The following is a 26,642-nucleotide window of genomic DNA, read 5'->3' on the forward strand; positions in this document are numbered from 1 at the left end:
TGGTACGTCACCTTACCTACTGTCCCGATGGTACGTCACCTTACCTAGTGCCCCAATGGTACGTCACCTTACCTACTGCCCCGATGGTACGTCACCTTACCTACTGTCCCGATGGTACGTCACCTTACCTACTGTCCCGATGGTACGTCACCTTACCTACTGTCCCGATGGTACGTCACCTTACCTACTGCCCCGATGGTACGTCACCTTACCTACTGCCCCGATGGTACGTCACCTTACCTACTGTCCCGATGGAACGTCACCTTACCTACTGTCCCAATGGTACGTCACCTTACCTAGTGCCCCAATGGTACGTCACCAGTGTCACTTATCTTACTTGGCCTAATTTGACCAGTCCCTGGCTTTCCCCTAGCCTAACCCTAAACAGTCCACAAGTCCCCTCATGCACTTTCACACCCATCAACTCACCTATTACTAGATCTCTCACCTATCACTAGATCTCTCAGCTATCACTAGATCTCTCACCTGTCACAAGATCTCTCACCTGTCAATCGATCTCTCCCCTGTCACTAGATCTCTCACCTGTCAATAGATCTCTCACCTGTCACGAGATCTCTCACCTGTCAATAGATCTCTCACCTGTCACTAGATCTCTCACCTGTCAATCGATCTCTCACCTGTCACTAGATCTCTCACCTGTCACTAGATCTCTCACCTGTCAATTGATCTCTCACCTGTCACTAGATCTCTCACCTGTCAATCAATCTCTCCCCTGTCACTAGATCTCTCACCTGTCAATAGATCTCTCACCTGTCACGAGATCTCTCACCTGTCAATAGATCTCTCACCTGTCACTAGATCTCTCACCTGTCGCTAGATCTCTCACCTGTCACTAGATCTCTCACCTGTCGCTAGATCTGTCACCTGTCACTAGATCTCTCACCTGTCACTAGATCTCTCACCTGTCAATTTATCTCTCACCTGTCACTAGATCTCTCACCTGTCAATCGATCTCTCACCTGTCACTAGATCTCTCACCTGTCAATCGATCTCTCACCTGTCACTAGATCTCTCACCTGTCACTAGATCTCTCACCTGTCACTAGATCTCTCACCTGTCACTAGATCTCTCACCTGTCAATCGATCTCTCACCTGTCACTAGATCTCTCACCTGTCAATCGATCTCTCACCTGTCACTAGATCTCTCACCTGTCACTAGATCTCTCACCTGTCACTAGATCTCTCACCTGTCAATTGATCTCTCACCTGTCAATCGATCTCTCACCTGTCAATCGATCTCTCACCTGTCACTAGATCTCTCACCTGTCAATCGATCTCTCACCTGTCACCAGATCTCTCACCTGTCACTAGATCTCTCACCTGTCAATTGATCTCTCACCTGTCACTAGATCTCTCACCTGTCGCTAGATCTCTCACCTGTCGCTAGATCTCTCACCTGTCAATCGATCTCTCACCTGTCACTACATCTCTCACCTGTCACTAGATCTCTCACCTGTCACTAGATCTCTCACCTGTCCTTAGATCTCTCACCTGTCAATAGATCTCTCACCTGTAAATAGATCTCTCACATGACAATAGACTTCAATTGGAGCTTATCCAAATCTTTAACTTGAACTTGATCTTCAACTTGATTAGTCACCGTCACCTACACTTACTGTGTTTCCATGGCAACATGCAGGTATCCAGAAGCGCTACGCGTGCTACAACATGGGAGAGCAGGGTATCCAGGTAGGTTGCTGGGATACGTATCGCCATGACATCGACTGTCAGTGGATCGACATCACCGACATCAGCCCCGGGGAGTACATCTTTCAGGTTAGAACACACACACACACACACACACACACACACACACACACACACACACACACACACACACACACACACACACACACACACACACACACACACACACACACACACACACACACACACTCAAGCTTTATCAATGGATCAACGGCCTCTTAACTTTTGCATGGAATACTTTTAAGAAAAGAAAGCAAATGTAGCTCTGTGTTTTAGTTTCTGGAAGAGGAAAGACTAAGTGTTGGCTCCAGTAACCGTGGAGACCAGGAGGAAGAGATGAAAAGCTGTGATACAGACTAGAATTGGAGTGTAAATGGGTCTTGGCTCCGTCTGCACGTGTCGGTCCAGCTGGTTCACGTGTTTGGAGGTAGTTTGAGTGAAAGTGTGGGTTTAAAATAGAAGGATGTATTGAACCTGTGATTAAGGAGAGTGATAACCTGTCATTAGTAGAACTGTTCAGAGAAAGGCTTGGCTCAGTGACAGGGAACTGTGACGTTGTCAGCACATTACCACTGATGAGGGAGAGAGAGTCTCACCCACCAGGCTCACCCCTGGGTATCCTTACTCTGGAATGGAGAGAGAGAGGTAGAGAGAGAGAAGAGCGAGAAAGAGAGAGAGACAGAGAGAGAGAGAGAGAGAGAAACAACTTGTAGAAGGGATAGAGAAGGACACAGCAGCAGATTTCCTTCTATCCTTCTTTATCTCATCTCTGCTTTTCTAGTTGGTCATCAGATGGCTCAAAGAACGTTGTTTGCTTGTGAATTCTCTAAGATTATGTTCAATGAGAATAAGATTCCATTCTGAAGCTTCTGATGTGACATCACAAAGCCTATATCACGTCACCCTGCATCCCTTCCGCTGTTCTATTTCAACCCCTAACATAACGAGTGTCTGATTGGCTCCTCTGTGTGACTAAACCACCATAATGTTTACCACACGCCCCGGCCCCACCACACACCACATCATTTCTCATCAGTTTATAGCAGAGAGATGAAAGAGATTTGTTTAGACAGGAGGGAGTGGTCCTCCAGTCCATCCCTCCTACAGGGGCCTGTCTGTATGTGGTCTCTCTGCGCTGGTCGGGCTGGAACACTCAGCCTTCTGGGAATATCATCTGACACACTCGTCATGTCATAAAGTTGGGAGATCAAACGGCGGCCGGCGAGACTACTGTTGCCCCAGTCTGCTGCATCGTTATGTGGTTGCCAAGGAAACCCTCATTCAACAGTAGTTAAGTTGACAATAAAGTGTGTGTGAGCGAGGGAGTGTGTCTGTATGTCTGTGTGTGTGTGTGTGTGTGTGTGTGTGTGTGTGTGTGTGTGTGTGTGTGTGTGTGTGTGTGTGTGTGTGTGTGTGTGTGTGTGTGTGTGTGTGTGTGTGTGTGTGTGTGTGTGTGCATACGTGTGTGTGTGTGTGTCTGTGTGTGTCTGTGTATCTGAGTGTCTATGTGTGCAAGCAAACGTGTATGTATGTGTGTGTGTGGTGTGTGTGTGTGTGCGTGTGCATGCATGCCTGTGTATCTGCGTGCGTTTGTGTGTTTTATGCTAACTCAGTTGTGGGGTGACGGGGGCCATGTTTAGGCACATCCACCCCACTGTCACGGTCTCTGACTGACATCCACCCCACTGTCACGGTCTCTGATTGACATCCACCCCACTGTCACGGTCTCTGACTGACATCCACCCCACTGTCACGGTCTCTGACTAACATCCACCCCACTGTCACGGTCTCTGACTAACATCCACCCCACTGTCACGGTCTCTGACTAACATCCACCCCACTGTCACGGTCTCTGACTGACATCCACCCCACTGTCACGGTCTCTGACTGACATCCACCCCACTGTCACAGTCTCTGATTGACATCCACCCCACTGTCACAGTCTCTGACTGACATCCACCCCACTGTCACAGTCTCTGACTAACATCCACCCCACTGTCACGGTCTCTGACTAACATCCACCCCACTGTCACGGTCTCTGACTAACATCCACCCCACTGTCACGGTCTCTGACTGACATCCACCCACTGTCACGGTCTCTGACTAACATCCACCCCACTGTCACGGTCTCTGACTGACATCCACCCCACTGTCACGGTCTCTGACTGACATCCACCCCACTGTCACGGTCTCTGACTGACATCCACCCCACTGTCACGGTCTCTGACTGACATCCACCCCACTGTCACGGTCTCTGACTGACATCCACCCCACTGTCACGGTCTCTGACTGACATCCACCCCACTGTCACGGTCTCTGACTAACATCCACCCCACTGTCACAGTCTCTGACTAACATCCACCCCACTGTCACGGTCTCTGACTGACATCCACCCCACTGTCACGGTATCTGACTAACATCCACCCCACTGTCACAGTCTCTGATTGACATCCACCCCACTGTCACAGTCTCTGACTGACATCGACCCCACTGTCACGGTCTCTGACTAACATCCACCCCACTGTCACGGTCTCTGACTAACATCCACCCCACTGTCACGGTCTCTGACTAACATCCACCCCACTGTAACGGTCTCTGACTAACATCCACCCCACTGTCACGGTCTCTGATTGACATCCACCCCACTGTCACGGTCTCTGACTAACATCCACCCCACTGTCACGGTCTCTGACTAACATCCACCCCACTGTCACGGTGTCTGACTGACATCCACCCCACTGTCATAGTCTCTAATTGACATCCACCCCACTGTCACGGTCTCTGATTGACATCCCCCCCACTGTCACAGTCTCTGACTAACATCCACCCCACTGTCACGGTCTCTGACTAACATCCACCCCACTGTAACGGTCTCTGACTGACATCCACCCCACTGTCACGGTCTCTGACTAACATCCACCCCACTGTAACGGTCTCTGACTAACATCCACCCCACTGTCACGGTCTCTGATTGACATCCACCCCACTGTCACGGTCTCTGACTGACATCCACCCCACTGTCACGGTCTCTGACTGACATCCACCCCACTGTCACGGTCTCTGACTGACATCCACCCCACTGTCACGGTCTCTGATTGACATCCACCCCACTGTCACGGTCTCTGACTGACATCCACCCCACTGTCACGGTCTCTGACTAACATCCACCCCACTGTCACGGTCTCTGACTAACATCCACCCCACTGTCACGGTCTCTGACTAACATCCACCCCACTGTCACGGTCTCTGACTGACATCCACCCCACTGTCACGGTCTCTGACTGACATCCACCCCACTGTCACAGTCTCTGATTGACATCCACCCCACTGTCACAGTCTCTGACTGACATCCACCCCACTGTCACAGTCTCTGACTAACATCCACCCCACTGTCACGGTCTCTGACTAACATCCACCCCACTGTCACGGTCTCTGACTAACATCCACCCCACTGTCACGGTCTCTGACTGACATCCACCCCACTGTCACGGTCTCTGACTAACATCCACCCCACTGTCACGGTCTCTGACTGACATCCACCCCACTGTCACGGTCTCTGACTGACATCCACCCCACTGTCACGGTCTCTGACTGACATCCACCCCACTGTCACGGTCTCTGACTGACATCCACCCCACTGTCACGGTCTCTGACTGACATCCACCCCACTGTCACGGTCTCTGACTGACATCCACCCCACTGTCACGGTCTCTGACTAACATCCACCCCACTGTCACGGTCTCTGACTAACATCCACCCCACTGTCACGGTCTCTGACTGACATCCACCCCACTGTCACGGTATCTGACTAACATCCACCCCACTGTCACAGTCTCTGATTGACATCCACCCCACTGTCACAGTCTCTGACTGACATCGACCCCACTGTCACGGTCTCTGACTAACATCCACCCCACTGTCACGGTCTCTGACTAACATCCACCCCACTGTCACGGTCTCTGACTAACATCCACCCCACTGTAACGGTCTCTGACTAACATCCACCCCACTGTCACGGTCTCTGATTGACATCCACCCCACTGTCACGGTCTCTGACTAACATCCACCCCACTGTCACGGTCTCTGACTAACATCCACCCCACTGTCACGGTGTCTGACTGACATCCACCCCACTGTCACAGTCTCTAATTGACATCCACCCCACTGTCACGGTCTCTGATTGACATCCCCCCCACTGTCACAGTCTCTGACTAACATCCACCCCACTGTCACGGTCTCTGACTAACATCCACCCCACTGTAACGGTCTCTGACTGACATCCACCCCACTGTCACGGTCTCTGACTAACATCCACCCCACTGTAACGGTCTCTGACTAACATCCACCCCACTGTCACGGTCTCTGACTGACATCCACCCCACTGTCACGGTCTCTGACTGACATCCACCCCACTGTCACGGTCTCTGATTGACATCCACCCCACTGTCACAGTCTCTGACTGACATCCACCCCACTGTCACGGTCTCTGATTGACATCCACCCCACTGTCATGGTCTCTGACTGACATCCACCCCACTGTCACGGTCTCTGACTAACATCCACCCCACTGTCACGGTCTCTGATTGACATCCACCCCACTGTCACGGTCTCTGACTGACATCCACCCCACTGTCACGGTCTCTGACCGACATCCACCCCACTGTCACGGTCTCTGACTGACATCCACCCCACTGTCACGGTCTCTGACTGACATCCACCCCACTGTCATTTAGGAATCAGTCACCCAACACTGCTGGCCTCTGGCACACACACACTTAGGAACAGCGAAGAACACAATGATATTATCAGGAACCTTCATAACCTATCTAACATTACTGCATGAAGGCTTGTAAAAGAGCTTGTATTGTGGCCAAGTTAATATGATTCTGTTTTAAACAGGCCATATAAAATATGTGCTTATAGGCCTTCTGAACTTACCAAGAGAAAATATAAAGTGCTTGAAACAAATTAACCAGAAAACTAAATGAACATGTTTCATAATTATGAATACTTTTATGATTTATTGTCATTTGTTTATTTTTTATGGAAAGATGGAGTGTAGAAAATGAAAGAGTGCAGCTTTATGGAATTATGCTGTCGGTTTGGTCTTTCATGAGGCTGGAAAAGTCACATGCATGTTTTTATGTTTGGGAAACAGAGTGAATGGAAAAACAATGCCAAGCAACCTACCATGACTACATCTTAATGATTGGCTGATAGTTTTAGCTCAACCAAACATAGTTGTCATCGTCTCCTGGGTATCGACGTTGCCCTTTTAGGCACTGATCTAGGATCAGTGACCTTAGATCAGTGTAGGAACAACATCATCCTACTCCCTGTCCCACAGACCCACTCCGTATAGAAGTTCCCTTAGGCACAGATCTAGGATCAGTTTACCAACACTAAACCCAAACCATTAGGGAGAAAAGTCAAGCTGAACTTGGACCAGTATCTAGGGGCAACTTCATCCTCCTCTTATAGCTCAAGCGGTAACCGCCCACGTTATGCCACACACACACACACCTGCCACACACACACACCTGACACACACACACACACACACACACACACACACACACACACAAACATCTGACACACACCTCCCTCCCACCCTTCTTTGGTCCTCTGTCCCTCCCTGCAGGTTGAAGTGAACCCCTCGTTGGACATGGCTGAGTCAGACTTCCAGAACAACGTGATGCGTTGCCGCTGCAAGTACGATGGAGGACGGGTCTTCATGTTCGGCTGCCATGCAGGTGAGGGGTGGGCTGCTCTACCCACACTGACCAACCACAGGAGAGGGGGGGGGCTGCTCTACCCACACTGACCAACCACAGGAGGGGGGGGGGGCTGCTCTACCCACACTGACCAACCACAGGAGAGGGGGGGGGCTGCTCTACCCACACTGACCAACCACAGGAGAGGGGTGGGGCTGCTCTACCCACACTGACCAACCACAGGAAAGGGGGGGGGCTGCTCTACCCACACTGACCAACCACAGGAGAGGGGTGGGGCTGCTCTACCCACACTGACCAACCACAGGAGAGGGGGGGGCTGCTCTACCCACACTGACCAACCACAGGAGAGGGGTGGGGCTGCTCTACCCACACTGACCAACCACAGGAGAGGGGGGGGGGCTGCTTTACCCACACTGACCAACCACAGGAGAGGGGGGGGGCTGCTCTACCCACACTGACCAACCACAGGAGAGGGGGGGGGGGCTGCTCTACCCACACTGACCAACCACAGGAGAGGGGGGGGCTGCTCTACCCACACTGACCAACCACAGGAGAGGGGGGGGCTGCTCTACCCACACTGACCAACCACAGGAGAGGGGGGGGGCTGCTCTACCCACACTGACCAACCACAGGAGAGGGGGGGGCTGCTCTACCCACACTGACCAACCACAGGAGAGGGGGGGGGGCTGCTCTACCCACACTGACCAACCACAGGAGAGGGGGGGGGCTGCTCTACCCACACTGACCAACCACAGGAGAGGGGGGGGGCTGCTCTACCCACACTGACCAACCACAGGAGAGGGGGGGGCTGCTCTACCCACACCGACCAACCACAGGAGAGGGGGGGGCTGCTCTACCCACACTGACCAACCACAGGAGAGGGGGGGGCTGCTCTACCCACACTGACCAACCACAGGAGAGGGGGGGGGCTGCTCTACCCACACTGACCAACCACAGGAGGGGGGGGGGCTGCTCTACCCACACTGACCAACCACAGGAGGGGGGGGGCTGCTTTACCCACACTGACCAACCACAGGAGGGGGGGGGGGCTGCTCTACCCACACTGACCAACCACAGGAGGGGGGGGGCTGCTCTACCCACACTGACCAACCACAGGAGAGGGGGGGGACTGCTCTACCCACACTGACCAACCACAGGAGAGGGGGGGGGCTGCTCTACCCACACTGACCAACCACAGGAGGGGGGGGGCTGCTCTACCCACACTGACCAACCACAGGAGGGGGGGGGCTGCTCTACCCACACTGACCAACCACAGGAGAGGGGGGGGGCTGCTCTACCCACACTGACCAACCACAGGAGAGGGGGGGGGGGGCTGCTCTACCCACACTGACAAACCACAGGAGAGGGGTGGGGCTGCTCTACCCACACTGACCAACCACAGGAGAGGGGGGGGCTGCTCTACCCACACTGACCAACCACAGGAGAGGGGTGGGGCTGCTCTACCCACACTGACCAACCACAGGAGAGGGGGGGGGGCTGCTTTACCCACACTGACCAACCACAGGAGAGGGGGGGGGCTGCTCTACCCACACTGACCAACCACAGGAGAGGGGGGGGGGCTGCTCTACCCACACTGACCAACCACAGGAGAGGGGGGGGGGGCTGCTCTACCCACACTGACCAACCACAGGAGAGGGGGGGGCTGCTCTACCCACACTGACCAACCACAGGAGAGGGGGGGGCTGCTCTACCCACACTGACCAACCACAGGAGAGGGGGGGGGCTGCTCTACCCACACTGACCAACCACAGGAGAGGGGGGGGGGGCTGCTCTACCCACACTGACCAACCACAGGAGAGGGGGGGGGCTGCTCTACCCACACTGACCAACCACAGGAGAGGGGGGGGGCTGCTCTACCCACACTGACCAACCACAGGAGAGGGGGGGGGGCTGCTCTACCCACACTGACCAACCACAGGAGAGGGGCGGGCTGCTCTACCCACACTGACCAACCACAGGAGAGGGGGGGGCTGCTCTACCCACACTGACCAACCACAGGAGAGGGGGGGGCTGCTCTACCCACACTGACCAACCACAGGAGAGGGGGGGGCTGCTCTACCCACACTGACCAACCACAGGAGGGGGGGGGGCTGCTCTACCCACACTGACCAACCACAGGAGGGGGGGGGCTGCTTTACCCACACTGACCAACCACAGGAGGGGGGGGGGCCGCTCTACCCACACTGACCAACCACAGGAGGGGGGGGGCTGCTCTACCCACACTGACCAACCACAGGAGAGGGGGGGGGCTGCTCTACCCACACTGACCAACCACAGGAGAGGGGGGGGGGCTGCTCTACCCACACTGACCAACCACAGGAGGGGGGGGGGCTGCTCTACCCACACTGACCAACCACAGGAGGGGGGGGGCGGCTCTACCCACACTGACCAACCACAGGAGAGGGGGGGGGCTGCTCTACCCACACTGACCAACCACAGGAGAGGGGGGGGGGGCTGCTCTACCCACACTGACCAACCACAGGAGGGGGGGGGGGGCTGCTCTACCCACACTGACCAACCACAGGAGAGGGGGGGGGGCTGCTCTACCCACACTGACCAACCACAGGAGAGGGGGGGGCTGCTTTACCCACACTGACCAACCACAGGAGGGGGCTGCTCTACCCACACTGACCAACCACAGGAGAGGGGGGGGGGCTGCTCTACCCACACTGACCAACCACAGGAGGGGGGGGGGGCTGCTCTACCCACACTGACCAACCACAGGAGGGGGGGGGGCTGCTTTACCCACACTGACCAACCACAGGAGAGGGGGGGGGCTGCTCTACCCACACTGACCAACCACAGGAGAGGGGGGGCTGCTTTACCCACACTGACCAACCACAGGAGGGGGGGGGGCTGCTTTACCCACACTGACCAACCACAGGAGAGGGGGGGCTGCTCTACCCACACTGACCAACCACAGGAGAGGGGGGGGGGCTGCTCTACCCACACTGACCAACCACAGGAGGGGGGGGGGCTGCTCTACCCACACTGACCAACCACAGGAGGGGGGGGGGGCTGCTCTACCCACACTGACCAACCACAGGAGAGGGGGGGGGGCTGCTCTACCCACACTGACCAACCACAGGAGGGGGGGGGGGGCTGCTCTACCCACACTGACCAACCACAGGAGGGGGGGGGCTGCTCTACCCACACTGACCAACCACAGGAGAGGGGGGGGGGGCTGCTCTACCCACCCTGACCAACCACAGGAGGGGGGGGGCTGCTCTACCCACACTGACCAACCACAGGAGGGGGGGGGCTGCTCTACCCACACTGACCAACCACAGGAGAGGGGGGGGTTGCTCTACCCACACTGACCAACCACAGGAGAGGGGGGGGCTGCTCTACCCACACTGACCAACCACAGGAGAGGGGGGGGGGGCTGCTCTACCCACACTGACCAACCACAGGAGAGGGGGGGGGGCTGCTCTACCCACCCTGACCAACCACAGGAGGGGGGGGCTGCTCTACCCACACTGACCAACCACAGGAGGGGGGGGGCTGCTCTACCCACACTGACCAACCACAGGAGAGGGGGGGGGCTGCTCTACCCACACTGACCAACCACAGGAGAGGGGGGGGGGCTGCTCTACCCACACTGACCAACCACAGGAGAGGGGGGGGGCTGCTCTACCCACACTGACCAACCACAGGAGTTCATCCCTCCTTCACTCCATTTCTCCTCTCAATCAATTTCTACTTCATATCCACACAAAAATTGTATTGTAATATTTGTCACTCTCCCTCTCTCTCTCTCCCTCCCTCCCCCCTCTCCCCCTCCCTCCTTCCCTCCCTCCCTCCCTCCCTCTCCCTCCCTCCCTCCCTCCCTCCCTCTCAGGTGATGCATACAGTCCAGAGGTGGAGGATCTGTTTGAGCACCAGCGTCAGATCACCAACAACTTCCTCTAACCAACGGAACAACAGAAGAACCAATGGGAGATCTCCATCCAACAGAACAACGAATGAGAGACTTCAGAACAACCAATCAACCAATGGGAGTTCTCAGGGCAGAGCTTTGGAACCACAGCTCATCTCAACTTACCCAATAAGGGGAGAGGAGCCGGAGGAGAACCAGGAAGCCAGGGTTGGAATGGACTGTGGGAGGGAGGGGGGAGGAAGGAAGAGGGGAGGGGGGAATTTTTTCTGAAAAGGTCAAAGAAAGAATCACCTGAACATCAAGCAATCATCGCACCTTCACCATCGCTAACCATATCTCTGAGAGAGAGAGAGAGAGTATAGACAGAGACGTATCCAGGACTTTTGGGTAGTTGTGACACGTTTGTCAGTTGGAATCGAACCGTATCAAGCTGTCACGTGTCAGGTGTCAACATGGTAACAGGATTTAGATTAAAGTAGAGATACTTGTCTTGAAACAAAAAATTATGTGCAACATGGAGTTATTTACAGATTTGAAATTACGGAAAAACAACAAGATAGTTCCCTAAGATTCAGACATACTATGGTTATGTAGCACAGGAGGCTGGTATCATCTTAATTGGGGAGGATGGGCTGATAGTAATGGCTGCAACGGAATTAAATGGAATGGAACACATCAAACACGTGGTTTCCATGTGTTTAATACCATCCCATTCCCTCCATTCCAGCCACTATTAGGAGCTGTCCTCCCCTCACCAGCCTCCTGTAATATGTAGGAAGGTTACACTAAGGTACATGAGTATTACATGTATGTTTATCAAATCACAAACTGTGTATATTGTATAAGATGGTTGTACCTATTTAGTGATAATGGGGCAAAGCTACCTTGTTTAAAGGTACACTCAGTAAGATGGCATTGTCATACATTTTCATACAGAAAATTAGGACCTAAGGCTCTTTACCAAATGCGCCCTGTATGATATGCACATTAAACACAAAATATGTATATACACATTAGAATACAAGAACACAGTCATGGGAAGCACAAATAAAACATCACAAATCAGCCATAAAAACAGTTACATTCATCCACAAATAAAACCCCAATCAATACTTTAAATTGCTCGAACGGCACCAGAACATCAAGATGAAATGTATTTTGAATTTTGTTCCAGCAATAAGGTGCATTAAAAACAAAAAGCATATTTACCTAGCTCGCCGGAGACCCGAGGAACCTCAAGTTAACCAAGCCTGTGAATTGGTTAGGTAACTCAGGTGTCTATACTTCAACAGCAAAGTTAGATAAGACGAAAGTTTATGAAGTAGGGCCTTGTAAACAACAAGGGTGTCTTCCTGCCTGCAGACATTTTGAATTCTGTTTATATCTGTGTAAGTGTATGTTAAATAGCTGAGTCTACCTTTAAGTTGTCTATTGTCTTCTCAATCTCAGTCATGATCTTATAAGATAGTATAACAGAGGCATGGAAACGTATGAAATTGGATTCGCATTTATTATTGTCTGTTTTTGTCTGTCAAAAGTTCAACTCAAGTCAACTATTTTTGGAGGAGTTTCATACGCACAAAGGCCGTGATCTTGTGTGTTTTCTTTCGAAAGACAATCATCTCGGTTGTCCATTTTCCATCAACGGATGCCTTCCATTGAAAAACCATTGGCTCAAGCCATAGTTTTCTCACACAAACTTCCTGTCTGGCCACAGCCTTAGTAATTGATCAGGGCCCGGTTTCCCAAAAGCATCTTGAGGCTAAGTTTATCTTAGAACCATAGGATCCTTGAGATGTTTTTGGGAAACCGGGCCTTGGTAGATTTTCTCCTCCTCTTTCTTGCCTGTTGTCCATCCATCATCAAATCAGATCACCTACTTTCTTTAAAAACTGTCCTTCATGTGCTTTCATATATCTACTTCACAAATGCAGTATTTATGCAATACAAATGCAGTATTCGCTGTAAAAAAAAAAGGTGTGTTTTTGTTATATGGAAATTACATTGACAAGTATTTTTCATGGTGCTAACGTTTAGCCTTTAAAAAAATATATTGTAATGTATTGCAAATGTAGTTTTATATGACCTCTATAGAGTATCATCCTGTAGGTTTGTAATTTATACTTTAATATTATGTACTTTTGACTTAAAACATATTGTCCCTTTTGTAGTTGTGTTTTTCATAAGGTTGCAAAATTCTGGTAACTTTCCCACGAGTCCCAGGTTTTCCAGCAACCCCGGTTGGAAGATTCCTGGAATCAGGAAGTAATAAGCAGGAAATATAGGAATCCTACAACTGGGAATTTTGGAAAAGTTACCAGATTTTTTGTTTGTTTTTGCAACGCTAGTTTTGTATTGTTTATGTTTTATTACGATACATTCTATAGTTGCTGTCATTAGTCTGTTTTAACACCAGTGAACCTCATAATACAGGTAGATATATTGTGACCAGTGCACATAGAGCTCTGGTTAAAAGTAGTGCACTATGTTTTGGGAATAGTGTGCCATTTGGGATGGTTGTTGTACCTAATAAGTACTGCACCTGATACTTGGCAATGGTAGAGAACAATAAACATCTGATTTCCAAACGATAGGGCTATTTTGGTACATGGTCATTTGAGTGTATAGCATTTGATGATTAATACTATCATTAGCTATATAATGTACATTTAAACTCCTCATAATAAACCATGAGAAACCTTTCATTCATTCAAAAAGAGCAGTGTGGATATAGAGCCATGACCTCCATCCTGACCTAGGGAACATAGAGGCTTTACTGCCGTTTCCAACCTCAGACACACACACACACTGGGACCTGTCCTCTTCTACTCAGCCAATTAGGGCATGCACTCAATATGCTGCTTATTTTAGCTGCGGCATGCTGAGATGAGTGTGTTTAAGTTTAGTCAGTGTCTAACTATAGCTGTAATGCTGTAGTCAGAAAAGGCTTATTTAGGCCATATTCAAACAAACAACCGCCAGAGGCTAAGAATACACATCAGGCCTACTGTATATTCAACAAGCAACAAATCTGATTCATATTCATTCAGCGCCAAAACGGATGAAAACAGACCGAAACAGCGAGGCGCAAACTGAACTTGTCCAATGAGGAATCTACATCGTTGATTTCCGTTGCAAAACGTTATGCACTAATGAATACGACCCTGGTCATTACATTAATTGGAGAAGCATCACAGAGGATATAGACTGGCAGAGCAACTTGAGTCCGTTTCAACTTCCTCTCCTTCCTATTGCTTTCTCTTTCCCTCCTCTTCCTCCTCCCCTCCCAGTCTTCCTCTTCCCGTCCCCCATCACCTCCTCCTCCTCCCCTCCCAGTCTTCCTCTTCCCGTCCCCCATCACCTCCTCCTCCTCCCCTCCCAGTCTTCCTCTTCCCGTCCCCCATCACCTCCTCCTCCTCCCCTCCCAGTCTTCCTCTTCCCGTCCCCCATCACCTCCTCCTCCTCCTCCTCCTAGTCCCTCTCCTTTTCTCTTTGAGGTGATTGATTAGGATCCCCATGGCGACAGCTGGTCTTACTGGGGTCTGACACATAACGAAAAAATACATTACAGATAAAATACTTTACAATTTACATACATAAATCCTCATCTTAGCAGTATTAGGGATCTCACACCAGAAACTTCATGACTCCCTGTCTGCATCCAAAATCACACCCTATTCCCTATATATTGCACTACACTATATGGGCACTGGTCAAAGGTAGTGCACACCACAGGGAATAGGGTGCCATTTGGGACGCAGTCGTCCTCTTCCTTCCTCCAGTCTTAAACACATGTTTGACACTGTGGTTAAACGGTTGCTTGGTAACTACTCTGTGCTCCAACCTACCAACCTCCACACCATGACACGTGGGCATTGGGTTGGCATGACAGCTGGTGTGTGTCTGTGGTCCTCAAGACTGAAGATGAAAGTGTGGAATGGGACAAGCCCTAAGCAGCCAGGCTGGAGTGCCTGTTAGACTGGCACATTGTGACTAGTGTGTGATTGACAAGCCCTAAGCAGCCAGGCTGGAGTGCCTGTTAGACTGGCACATTGTGACTAGTGTGTGATTGACAAGCCCTAAGCAGCCAGGCTGGAGTGCCTGTTAGACTGGCACATTGTGACTAGTGTGTGATTGACAAGCCCTAAGCAGCCAGGCTGGAGTGCCTGTTAGACTGGCACATTGTGACTAGTGTGTGATTGCCAAGCCTGCAGCCCCGTGGCACATTACCTCCTCATAAAGCCTGAAGCTCTGATATTATCATGGTCTGACCACAGATCTCACATCACACTATGGCAGGGCTGGGTGGATGGCTGGCTGGGTGGGTGGCTGGCTGGGTGGGTGGGTGTGCAAGTGTATGGCATAATGGCTGTTTCAGTTCTGTTTATTCTCTTGTTCAGTTTCCATAGTGTTGTTTCTGGCTTACAGACCGACTCGGCATCACTGTCGGAGGTCCGTACGGGCCGGGATTCAATCCCATCGCGCTTTTTCGTCTATGCACCTTTTAAAGGCAATGTTCAACCAATGACAGGAGTTGGAATGGAATTGCTCCCAACTCAAACAAAATATGCACAAACAGACAGGCAGCAAGGAGAGAGAGAGAGAGACAGAGAGAGTCAGGGCGGAGAGAGAGTCAGGGCGGAGAGAGAGAGAGAGGCAGGACGAAGAGAGAGAGAAGCAGGACAAAGAGTTTAAAAATGATTTATTAAACCACCAATAAGAGAAAAACAGTGACAAACCCTGTTCACTGAACAATACAATAGGAAAGGAAATACATTGTTTTTACAAAAACATTTTTACAAACATTAGGGTGCAACGGAAACGTCATCATAATGTTATTTGGTGTATCGGTCCTCTCTCATCATTATTAAGCCGTTAAGATAGCTGGGCCCCAATGTCTCATTCATCTCAGGGTAGAAGTGTTGATCTAGGATCAGTTTTGCCTTTTAGAACACAACTAATAAGATTATATGGACCGGTTGGGTCCTGGTCCTAGATCAGCTCTCATACTCAGACGCTTGACACACTGCCCCTAACCTAAAAACAGTGTGCTTTAACACGAGCAGAAACTGGGGGAGGATGATTCAAGATACACTTCCTGACTGAGATTATTTTTTATAAGATTAATACATGTAACATAAATTAGGTCATAATTAGCTCCTCCCCATTAGCTGGTAATAAAACAATATAAAAAGTAAATAAAAACAGAATAGGAGGGTATCAGGGTTGGGGTCAGTTTCATTTGAATTCCAGTCAATTCAGGAAGTACACGGAAATTCCAATTCTCCTCAATGCTTTTCAATAAGGATAATGTGGAATTGGAATGTGATTTAGTTGCTGAACTGACTGGAATCTAAATGGAACTGACCCCAACCCTGGAGGGTACACCACCTTACCGTTTAACTGTCACACTGTCCTGTCTAGTATCCCGCTGGTGGTTGTTGACAACATCACGTCTTACACAGTGTGCTGTATGTGTGCAGGGTTTTGTTCCAGCCCACCACTAAAAAAACAAATGAAACTATTCTTCATGAATTAGTTGAATCAGCACAGCAGGTGTTTTAGTGCTGGGCGGGTGCAATACCCCGCAGCGCATCCCTGTACTATTCGCTCATCCATAATAACCCTGGCAATAACCCTGGCTACCATGCATGGGAGCCTCTCTGAACACATCCATAATAACCCTGGTTACCCTGCATGGGAGCCTCTCTGAACACATCCATAATAACCCTGGTTACCCTGCATGGGAGCCTCTCTGAACACATCCATAATAACCCTGGTTACCCTGCATGGGAGCCTCTCTGAACACATCCATAATAACCCTGGTTACCCTGCATGGGAGCCTCACTGAACACATCCATAATAACCCTGGTTACCCTGCATGGGAGCCTCACTGAACACATCCATAATAACCCTGGTTACCCTGCATGGGAGCCTCTCTGAACACATCCATAATAACCCTGGTTACCATGCATGGGAGCCTCTCTGAACACATACTATATTCTCTCCCCTTTACGTTGTATGGACCAGGGTTGTATTCATTAGTGGACACCGTAGCAAAACGTTTTGAACAAGCGTTCAGGTAGACCCCATATGACCCTTAACCGCCATATGACCTTGTTATCAATGTTAGTAGTGATGATTAATATTAAGCTGACCAGGTTCCAAGAGAAAATCTTCTGCCAACAAACTCTGGGCTTTGGCTGAGTTCAGTTCTGTTCAGTCCAGTGTGGCTTCAGTACAGCTGCCCTGTGTAGGGGGAGGGAGGGAACAGAGATGTGTCTAGTCCCTACGGTGAAGGGAGAATGGGATGGAGGGCAGAGGGTCTAGTCCCTACGGTGAAGGGAGGATGGGATGGAGGGCAGAGGGTCTAGTCCCTACGGTGAAGGGAGGATGGGATGGAGGGCAGAGGGTCTAGTCCCTACGGTGAAGGGAGGATGGGATGGAGGGCAGAGGGTCTAGTCCCTACGGTGAAGGGAGGATGGGATGGAGGGCAGAGGGTCTAGTCCCTACGGTGAAGGGAGAATGGGATGGAGGGCAGAGGGTCTAGTCCCTACGGTGAAGGGAGAATGGGATGGAGGGCAGAGGGTCTAGTCCCTACGGTGAAGGGAGGATGGGATGGAGGGCAGAGGGTCTAGTCCCTACGGTGAAGGGAGGATGGGATGGAGGGCAAGGGTCTAGTCCCTACGGTGAAGGGAGGATGGGATGGAGGGCAGAGGGTCTAGTCCCTACGGTGAAGGGAGGATGGGATGGAGGGCAGAGGGTCTAGTCCCTACAGTGAAGGGAGGATGGGATGGAGGGCAGAAGCCAGGAAGTGGTTCCTCTCCGTCAGGCTTTCCCTTCCCAGGCGTCGTCTCTCTGTTTCGCTGCCAGACGCTTCTGCTCTGAAAGACAGGACAGACAGACAGACAGGTTGATAGGAGAGTAAATCAACACTACTAGTAGTAGCCAATACTATCAACAAGACAAAGACTAGTTCCACTTTACAGGAGCAACATGTAATATATTAGCCATCATTTCTTCACGGTTTTGTGAAAGACACTTAGAGAAGTGCCAAAAGGCTCAGTACTGTTTCTTACCGTATCATTATCCAGAACACACCTGTTGCAAGGATGTGAAGAAACATATTACTAATGTTTCGGTCAACCTCTTGAACAAGAACTAATCTTAACACAGGAAGATGTACAAAACAGCCAGACTGGCTAGTCACGGTAAAAAAAAGAAAATCTAAATTCGCAAGCGTTGGAAAAGGTATGTTTCTCTCTCGTGGAGTTGTATTCCTTTGCTGGTACTGGTATGTCATGTACATTTGGCGCTAGTTACAGGATGAAATGTTCCATGTAGAACCTTTAAGTCAGCAGAGAACAGCTCCACAACACTCATGTTAACACAGGTGTGTAAGTACTGATGTGTCTGTGTAACTGATAGACACACACACACACACACACACTACATGTCTTTAAATGTCAACTGTGAAGTCGTTTTTTGTCTGTAATGTATTTTTCGTATTGTGTCAGACCCCAGTAAGACCAGCTGTCTCCATTGGTGTCGGCTAACGGAGATCCTAATGAATCTAATAACCACCCTGACGTCTACTGTGTGAATCATAGACGACTGTACGCGATGACGTCTACTGTGTGAATCATAGACGACTGTACGCATCGATGACGTCTACTGTGTGAATCATAGACGACTGTACGCATCGATGACGTCTACTGTGTGAATCATAGACGACTGTACGCATCGATGACGTCTACTGTGTGAATCACAGACGACTGTACGCATCGATGACGTCTACTGTATGAATCACAGACGACTGTACGCATCGATGACGTCTACTGTATGAATCACAGACGACTGTACGCATCGATGACGTCTACTGTGTGAATCACAGACGACTGTACGCATCGATGACGTCTACTGTGTGAATCACAGACGACTGTACGCATCGATGACGTCTACTGTGTGAATCATAGACGACTGTACGCATCGATGACGTCTACTGTATGAATCATAGACGACTGTACGCATCGATGACGTCTACTGTGTGAATCATAGACTGTACGCGATGACGTCTACTGTATGAATCATAGACGACTGTACGCGATGACGTCTATTGTATGAATCATAGACTGTACGCGATGACGTCTACTGTATGAATCATAGACGACTGTACGCGATGACGTCTACTGTATGAATCATAGACAACTGTATGTGATTACAGGATGTTACTGTATAAAAAGCACATCCCACCTTATAATAATATCTTTTTGGGGGTTGAAAACATGTTGAAAATACATTTTTTGGAAGAAAATACAAATTTTTGGGGTTGAAAAGACATCTTTTCAATGTCTTGTGCTCACTGGGCACCAGGGGGAGGGAACACTAGTTGTCTAGAACAATCTAAACAGAGCTTCACACTGAGACACAATGTCTATGATCACATAACGTCCTGTAAGTTCACCTGAGAACAGTAGAGCACAACAGTTACCCATGCCAGAAAACAAAGTCAGCTCCATAAGCAGCCATCCGTCCGGCTCCCTCCTGACCAGGTGAATAATGTATACTGCCTTATTGATGTCACCTGTTAAATCCACTTCAATCAGTATAGATGAAGGGGAGGAGACAGGTTAAAGAAGGATTTTTAAGCCTTGAGACACGGATTGTGTATGTGTGTCATTCAGAGGGTGAATGGCAACACATACACAAAATATTTAAGTGCCTTTGGTAGTAGTTGCCAGCTGCACCAGAGTGGACTGGTCCTTCTGGCTGTATGTATCCACTTATAAATCCTCTGGGAGTGGAAATAAACAACAGGGAAATTATAGAGTAGAAGTTCTGCCCGGCAACACAGGGCGTGAGGAGAACAACTGAAGGAAACTTTTAGCCAGAGGGACGGGAGTGTGTGTGTGTGTGTCAGCCGTCTGACCAGAAACCAAACCTCTCAGGTTTCACACACACACACACACACACACACACACACACACACACACACACACACACACACAATGCAGGAGTACCAAGACGGTTATCCCCATCATTGGTCGTACACCATCAAAACCCCTTATTCTAAAACAGTTTCAATAAATAGATCTAGAAACAACACCCCATAATGACAATGCAAATAAAATATTAACAAATAAAAGGTTTTTAGACATTTTTGCAAATTGAATAAATTGATGATTTTTTGTTTTTATATATACATTTTAGAATAAGGCTGTAACGTAACAAAATGTTGAAAAAGCCAAGGGATCTGAATACTTTCTGAATGAACCGGATAGCTTCAAAATATGGTTAAAACGATCAGTCTGATGTCATGGATGGTTAAAACGATCAGTCTGATGTCATGGATGGTTAAAACGATCAGTCTGATGTCATGGATGGTTAAAACGATCAGTCTGATGTCATGGATGGTTAAAACGATCAGTCTGATGTCATGGACGGTTAAAACGATCAGTCTGATGTCATGGACGGTTAAAACGATCAGTCTGATGTCATGGATGGTTAAAACGACCAGTCTGATGTCATGGACGGTTAAAACGATCAGTCTGATGTCATGGATGGTTAAAACGACCAGTCTGATGTCATGGACGGTTAAAACGATCAGTCTGATGTCATGGATGGTTAAAACAATCAGTCTGATGTCATGGATGGTTAAAACGATCAGTCTGATGTCATGGATGGTCAGTCCTTGCATACATAGCTGTCTATGAATTGGAGAGTGGTTGCATTTCTCCAGCCCCAACCCTCAGCCGTTTACCAAAACAAGTGGCGGGGTCACCTCTGTTGTTATTATTACTTGAATTCCAGATTGCCCCTTTAATCACGTACCTCTGGCATCTTGCAGTTTTTTTCTCTCTGCTTCACGGTGCTCTTTGCTCTGGGGACTCTTGACGCCCAGCGCCCCCATCACCAGCCTGCGGGCCAACACTGCACTGGTCTGGGGGCGCTCCTTAGTAGGGAGCAGGTAGTCTGGAGGACGAGAGGAGGGACAGTGTTCAGGGAATGAAAGAGAAGGGGGGGCAAAGAAAGGCAGAGATAGCAAGGAAGAAGGACAAAGAGAATACACAATAGGTGATAAAAAAAGGAGAAGCAGGGTAGAATAAAGGAAGAGAATTAAATGAGGTGAAGGAGAGAGAATACAGGAGATATGAGAGAGAGAATACAGGAGATATGAGAGAGAGAATACAGGAGATATGAGAGAGAGAGAGAGAGAGAATACAGGAGATATGAGAGAGAGAGAATACAGGAGATATGAGAGAGAGAGAGAATACAGGAGATACAGTGAGGGAAAAAAGTATTTGATCCCCTGCTGATTTTGTACGTTTGCCCACTGACAAAGAAATGATCAGTCTATAATTTTAATGGTAGGTTTATTTGAACAGTGAGAGACAGAATAACAGAAAAAAATACAGAAAAACGCATGTCAAAAATGTTATAAATTGATTTGCATTTTAAGTATTTGACCCCTCTGCAAAACATGACTTAGTACTTGGTGGCAAAACCCTTGTTGGCAATCACAGAGGTCAGACGTTTCTTGTAGTTAGCCACCAGGTTTGCACACATCTCAGGAGGGATTTTGTCCCACTCCTCTTTGCAGATCTTCTCCCAAGTCATTAAGGTTTCGAGGCTGACGTTTGGCAACTCGAACCTTCAGCTCCCTCCACAGATTTTCTATGGGATTAAGGTCTGGTGACTGGCTAGGCCACTCCAGGACCTTAATGTGCTTCTTCTTGAGCCACTCCTTTGTTGCCTTGGCCGTGTGTTTTGGGTCATTGTCATGCTGGAATACCCATCCACGACCCATTTTCAATGCCCTGGCTGAGGAAAGGAGGTTCTCACCCAAGATTTGACGGTACATGGCCCCGTCCATCACCCCTTTGATGCGGTGAAGTTGTCCTGTCCCCTTAGCAGAAAAACACCCCCAAAGCATAATGTTTCCACCTGCATGTTTGACGGTGGGGATGGTGCTCTTGGGGTCATAGTCAGCATTCCTCCTCCTCCAAACACGGCGAGTTGAGTTGATGCCAAAGAGCTCCATTTTGGTCTCATCTGACCACAACACTTTCACCCAGTTGTCCTCTGAGTCATTCAGATGTTCATTGGCAAACTTCAGACGGGCCTGTATATGTGCTTTCTTGAGCAGGGGGACCTTGCGGGCGCTGCAGGATTTCAGTCCTTCACGGCGTAGTGTGTTACCAATTGTTTTCTTGGTGACTATGGTCCCAGCTGCCTTGAGATCATTGACAAGATCCTCCCGTGTAGTTCTGGGCTGATTCCTCACCATTCTCATGATCATTGCAACTCCACGAGGTGAGCTCTTGCATGGAGCCCAAGGGTGAGGGAGATTGACAGTTCTTTTGTGTTTCTTCCATTTGCGAATAATCACCCCAACTGTTGTCACCTTCTCACCAAGCTGCTTGGCGATGGTCTTGTAGCCCATTCCAGCCTTGTGTAGGTCTACAATCTTGTCCCTGACATCCTTGGAGAGCTCTTTGGTCTTGGCCATGGTGGAGAGTTTGGAATCTGATTGATTGATTGCTTCTGTGGACAGGTGTCTTTTATACAGGTAACAAGCTGAGATTAGGAGCACTCCCTTTAAGAGTGTGCTCCTAATCTCAGCTCGTTACCTGTATAAAAAACACCTGGGAGCCAGAAATCTTTCTGATTGAGAGGGGGTCAAATACTTATTTCCTTCATTAAAATGCAAATCAATGTATACAATTTTTGACATGCGTTTTTCTGGATTTTTTTGTTGTTATTCTGTCTCTCACTGTTCAAATAAACCTATCATTAAAATTATAGACTGATCATTTCTTTGTCAGTGGGCAAACGTACAAAATCAGCAGGGGATCAAATACTTTTTTCCCTCACTGTATGAGAGAGAATATATAGGAGAAATGAGAGAGAATGCAGGAGATATGAGAGAGAGAATACAGGAGATATGAGAGAGAGAATACAGGAGATATGAGAGAGAGAATGCAGGAGATATGAGCGAGAGAATACAGGAGATATGAGAGAGAGAATACAGGAGATATGAGAGAGAGAATGCAGGAGATATGAGCGAGAGAATACAGGAGATATGAGAGAGAGAGACAGACAGACAGAGGAAGAGAAAACAGGTCAAAGATGAAGGAGTTCCAGAAATACTCAGTTAGATAATGGAGGATACAGGAAAGGATGGACAGATGAATGAAAGAGAGGATAGTTAGTACCTGAGCAGCTGCGAGCCTTGGCCCTGGTGGTGACGGAGGCTTTAGCCAGCGACCTGACCTTCAACAGCGGGTGTTTGGTCCTCAGAGCCTCTCGAGCTGACACACACACACACACATACACATACACACGCGCACACACACGTGAGCAATAACCCACGTGCACAGACAGAAAGAGAGAGAGAGTTCAGTTGCTTAATGTTTACCTCAGATGTTGACTTGAGTGTTGACTGAGAAGACAGCTAAGTCAGCTCTACTATTAAAACACGTTGACCACTGCTTCATTTGACCATCCAAACATCTTCAGTAGAGTTTGACAGAAGAGAGACACGCAGTGCTTTAGATAAGGTATGAAACATGTTCAGCTGTATCCCTCACCTGTGATGAGGTGTGTGAATAAATGATTGTGTCGGACAGAGCTACCAGAGTCTATGGCCTTTCCTTTCCTTTCTAAAAGCTGTGTGACTCACCTGCTATGGGGCTGTTGAAGAGAGCCAGGGCGTGAGTATCGTCCACAAACTGGATGTCAAAGCCTCTCTGCCTACACACACACACACACACACACACAAAAACACATTCAGCATCTCATCACTAGCACACACTGTAGGCGGAGCATCGGCTGCCCCTCGACGAGACGGAGCTTCGGCTGCCCCTCGACGAGACGGAGCTTCGGCTGCCCCTCGACGAGACGGAGCTTCGGCTGCCCCTCGACGAGACGGAGCTTCGGCTGCCCCTCGACGAGACGGAGCTTCGGCTGCCCCTCGACGAGACGGCGCTTCGGCTGCCCCTCGACGAGACGGAGCTTCGGCTGCCCCTCGACGAGACGGAGCTTCGGCTGCCCCTCGACGAGACGGAGCTTCGGCTGCCCCTCGACGAGACGGCGCTTCGGCTGCCCCTCGACGAGACGGCGCTTCCGCTGCCCCTCGACGAGACGGCGCTTCGGCTGCCCCTCGACGAGACGGAGCTTCGGCTGCCCCTCGACGAGACGGAGCTTCGGCTGCCCCTCGACGAGACGGAGCTTCGGCTGCCCCTCGACGAGACGGAGCTTCGGCTGCCCCTCGACGAGACGGAGCTTCGGCTGCCCCTCGACGAGACGGAGCTTCGGCTGCCCCTCGACTAGACGGAGCACCGGGGGCAGCCGAGACGGAGCACCGGGGGCAGCCGAGACGGAGCACCGGGGGCAGCCAAGACGGAGCACCGGGGGCAGCCGAGACGGAGCACCGGGGGCAGCCGAGACGGAGCACCGGGGGCAGCCGAGACGGAGCTTCGGCTACCCCTCGACAAGACGGAGCACCGGCTTCACTGTGTATTGATAGGGACTAGGGTGGAATGAGATTTGACGGAACCTCAGGACTCCTAAAAGGACAGTAAAGGCTGCTACGTACTGGTAGGCCTGGAAGGATTTGACCAGGTCTTCAGTCTTAAACTCTGTGGGGAAGTCGTAGATTTCTATGATGTTAGACAGCTCATCCTCCCTGAGCTCAGTGTCACCGTCCCCCTCTCTGTCCTGATCCAAGCTGTAGTAGTCAAACTTGGCCTCCTGCACCGGCCGCTTCTTCCTGCCCTGCTTTATGGCCAGCTGAGAGGAGGGGGGCAGAGAGGTGTGAGAGAGAGAGAGTGAGAGAGAGAGAGAGAGAGAGAGAGAGAGGGTGAGCGAGAGGGTGAGGGTGAGAGAGAGAGTGAGAAAGTGTGAGAGAGAGAGAGGGTGAGAGAGATAATAATTTAGTTTACTAGTCTCCTAACGATTTCCAACTATAGACAGAACAGTAGATGTGTAAATAACAGCATTGCAGCAATAGTACCACTAATAAGTAGCAAACGTGTAGCAGACATACACTGAGTGTTATAGCAGTATTCTGGGGATGCAGACAGAGAGACAGACTCACCTCCTGACAGACAGGGACAGACACAGGTAGACAGACTCACCTCCTCAAACAGACATACAGACAGGCAGCCTCACCTCCTCTAGCACATGGGGGTCCAAACACTCTCCTTCGTCATCAAAGAGAGCGTCCCAGCTCTCCTCCTCCTCTTCCTGAGGGCCTGCCTCTATCCCCTCCCGGGATCCCCCTTCCCTCTCAGACGGAGAACTCTTGCTCCCCGTCTCCAGTCGCGAACCCACATCTCCATCTTCTCCCTGGTTGGCTGTAGCAGCCTGTCCGTCATTCTGTGGCCCCGCGTCGCCGCCTCCTTCTTCTACCGTCTCCTCCAGTTTGGCCTCACCGTTTAGGACTCCATTCCCCTCTCCTCCCGTCTTCCCTCCTTTGTCCTTCTTGTTCTTGGCATTCTTTCGGGCCTTGTCCGTGTAGCGAGGCCTGGGCTTTGGTTTGCCGTCTCCCTGGGTTTGGGCCTTATCTTTGGGGCCGTCCTGCTTCTTCTTGGGCTGGTAGAGGGGCTTGTCTGGCTTCTTGGAGCAGGACGCGGAGGGCTGGGGTTGGGCGCAGTCCTCTTGAGGTTGTTCCCCCTCCATCACCATACAACTGTCCTACATGGAAGAGAAAGGAAGAGGAACAAATCATTAAGGATGCCTCCCAAATGGCACCCGTTATACCTATGATAGGTTAATTGAGTAGCTAGGCACCTCTCTCCAATTCTCTTTAGTTAATTCGCATAAGCCCCCTCAGTCATTTAATAGCTATCACGCATGCGCCATGGTACTTCGAACCATTCAAACTGCATGTAGAAATCTTACACTACTATACTGTACTAAATTAAAAACAAGTCCAAACTGGTTAACTACATTCTCTGCTAATTCGTTGTCAGTAACGGGGTGTTTGAGTGATAAATTAGACTTGGCTGCGTTATGCAGCAGTATGCATCCAGTTTAACTAGCAATAACCCGAATACACCTAACACATAATGCACTGTAGAACAAGACATTCTATACAATTATTTCCTTCAAATCATAAACGTATAAGCATTAGCAAAATACCTTAATCTGTAGTTTATCAGTTGGCTAGATATCAACCGAACAACAAACCGCCGGATGTTTAGAATTAGAAGGGGGAAAAACATACTGTCGCATGTATATGACGTAGAACTAAAATCGCTGCTGGTAGTTGTAGT

The 26,642-nt window shown here is 49.9% G+C and overlaps 2 protein-coding genes across 4 annotated transcripts in view; one reads left to right on the plus strand and one right to left on the minus strand.

The window, feature by feature from the left end:
- The window catches only part of LOC115147895 (lysyl oxidase homolog 4), a 49,477-nt gene extending 35,522 nt beyond the window's left edge, over positions 1 to 13,955 (plus strand). The window contains exons 8-10 of the mRNA XM_029690154.1: positions 1,661 to 1,797; positions 7,370 to 7,481; positions 11,326 to 13,955. Coding sequence (XP_029546014.1) covers positions 1,661 to 1,797; positions 7,370 to 7,481; positions 11,326 to 11,396 — 320 coding nt within the window. The 3' untranslated portion in view covers positions 11,397 to 13,955. The remainder of the gene's footprint in view (positions 1 to 1,660; positions 1,798 to 7,369; positions 7,482 to 11,325) is intronic.
- Positions 13,956 to 16,049: 2,094 nt separating this feature from the next.
- On the minus strand, positions 16,050 to 26,589 carry LOC115147573 (coiled-coil domain-containing protein R3HCC1L). Of its 3 annotated transcripts, none has more exons than XM_029689826.1 (7): positions 26,509 to 26,589; positions 25,537 to 26,061; positions 24,962 to 25,155; positions 24,047 to 24,117; positions 23,580 to 23,675; positions 21,196 to 21,336; positions 16,050 to 18,248 (listed from the first exon to the last, which is right to left on the minus strand). In XM_029689826.1, the coding sequence occupies exons 2-7, from the start codon at positions 26,050 to 26,052 to the stop codon at positions 18,193 to 18,195; spliced, it is 1,074 nt and encodes a 357-aa protein (XP_029545686.1). In that variant the 5' UTR covers positions 26,053 to 26,061; positions 26,509 to 26,589; the 3' UTR covers positions 16,050 to 18,192. The 3 variants fall into 3 exon arrangements, with proteins under 3 accessions (XP_029545686.1, XP_029545688.1, XP_029545687.1); XM_029689828.1 differs by having other exon boundaries at positions 25,537 to 26,056; positions 26,509 to 26,570; XM_029689827.1 differs by having other exon boundaries at positions 25,537 to 26,065; positions 26,509 to 26,539.
- Between the last annotated feature and the right edge of the window lie 53 nt (positions 26,590 to 26,642).

This window comes from Salmo trutta, chromosome 14 (assembly GCF_901001165.1).
Source record: "Salmo trutta chromosome 14, fSalTru1.1, whole genome shotgun sequence".
NCBI lineage: Eukaryota > Metazoa > Chordata > Actinopteri > Salmoniformes > Salmonidae > Salmo > Salmo trutta.

Coding starts and splice junctions, on each gene's coding strand:
- LOC115147573 (XM_029689826.1), bottom strand. CDS start 26,052: ATGGTGATGGAGGGGGAACAACCTCAAGAGGACTGCGCCCAACCCCAG. Junction 24,118..24,961: donor AAATCCTTCCAGGCCTACCA/GTACGTAGCAGC, acceptor GTGTGTGTGTAG/GCAGAGAGGCTTTGACATCC. Junction 23,676..24,046: donor CTTCAACAGCCCCATAGCAG/GTGAGTCACACA, acceptor TGTGTGTGTCAG/CTCGAGAGGCTCTGAGGACC.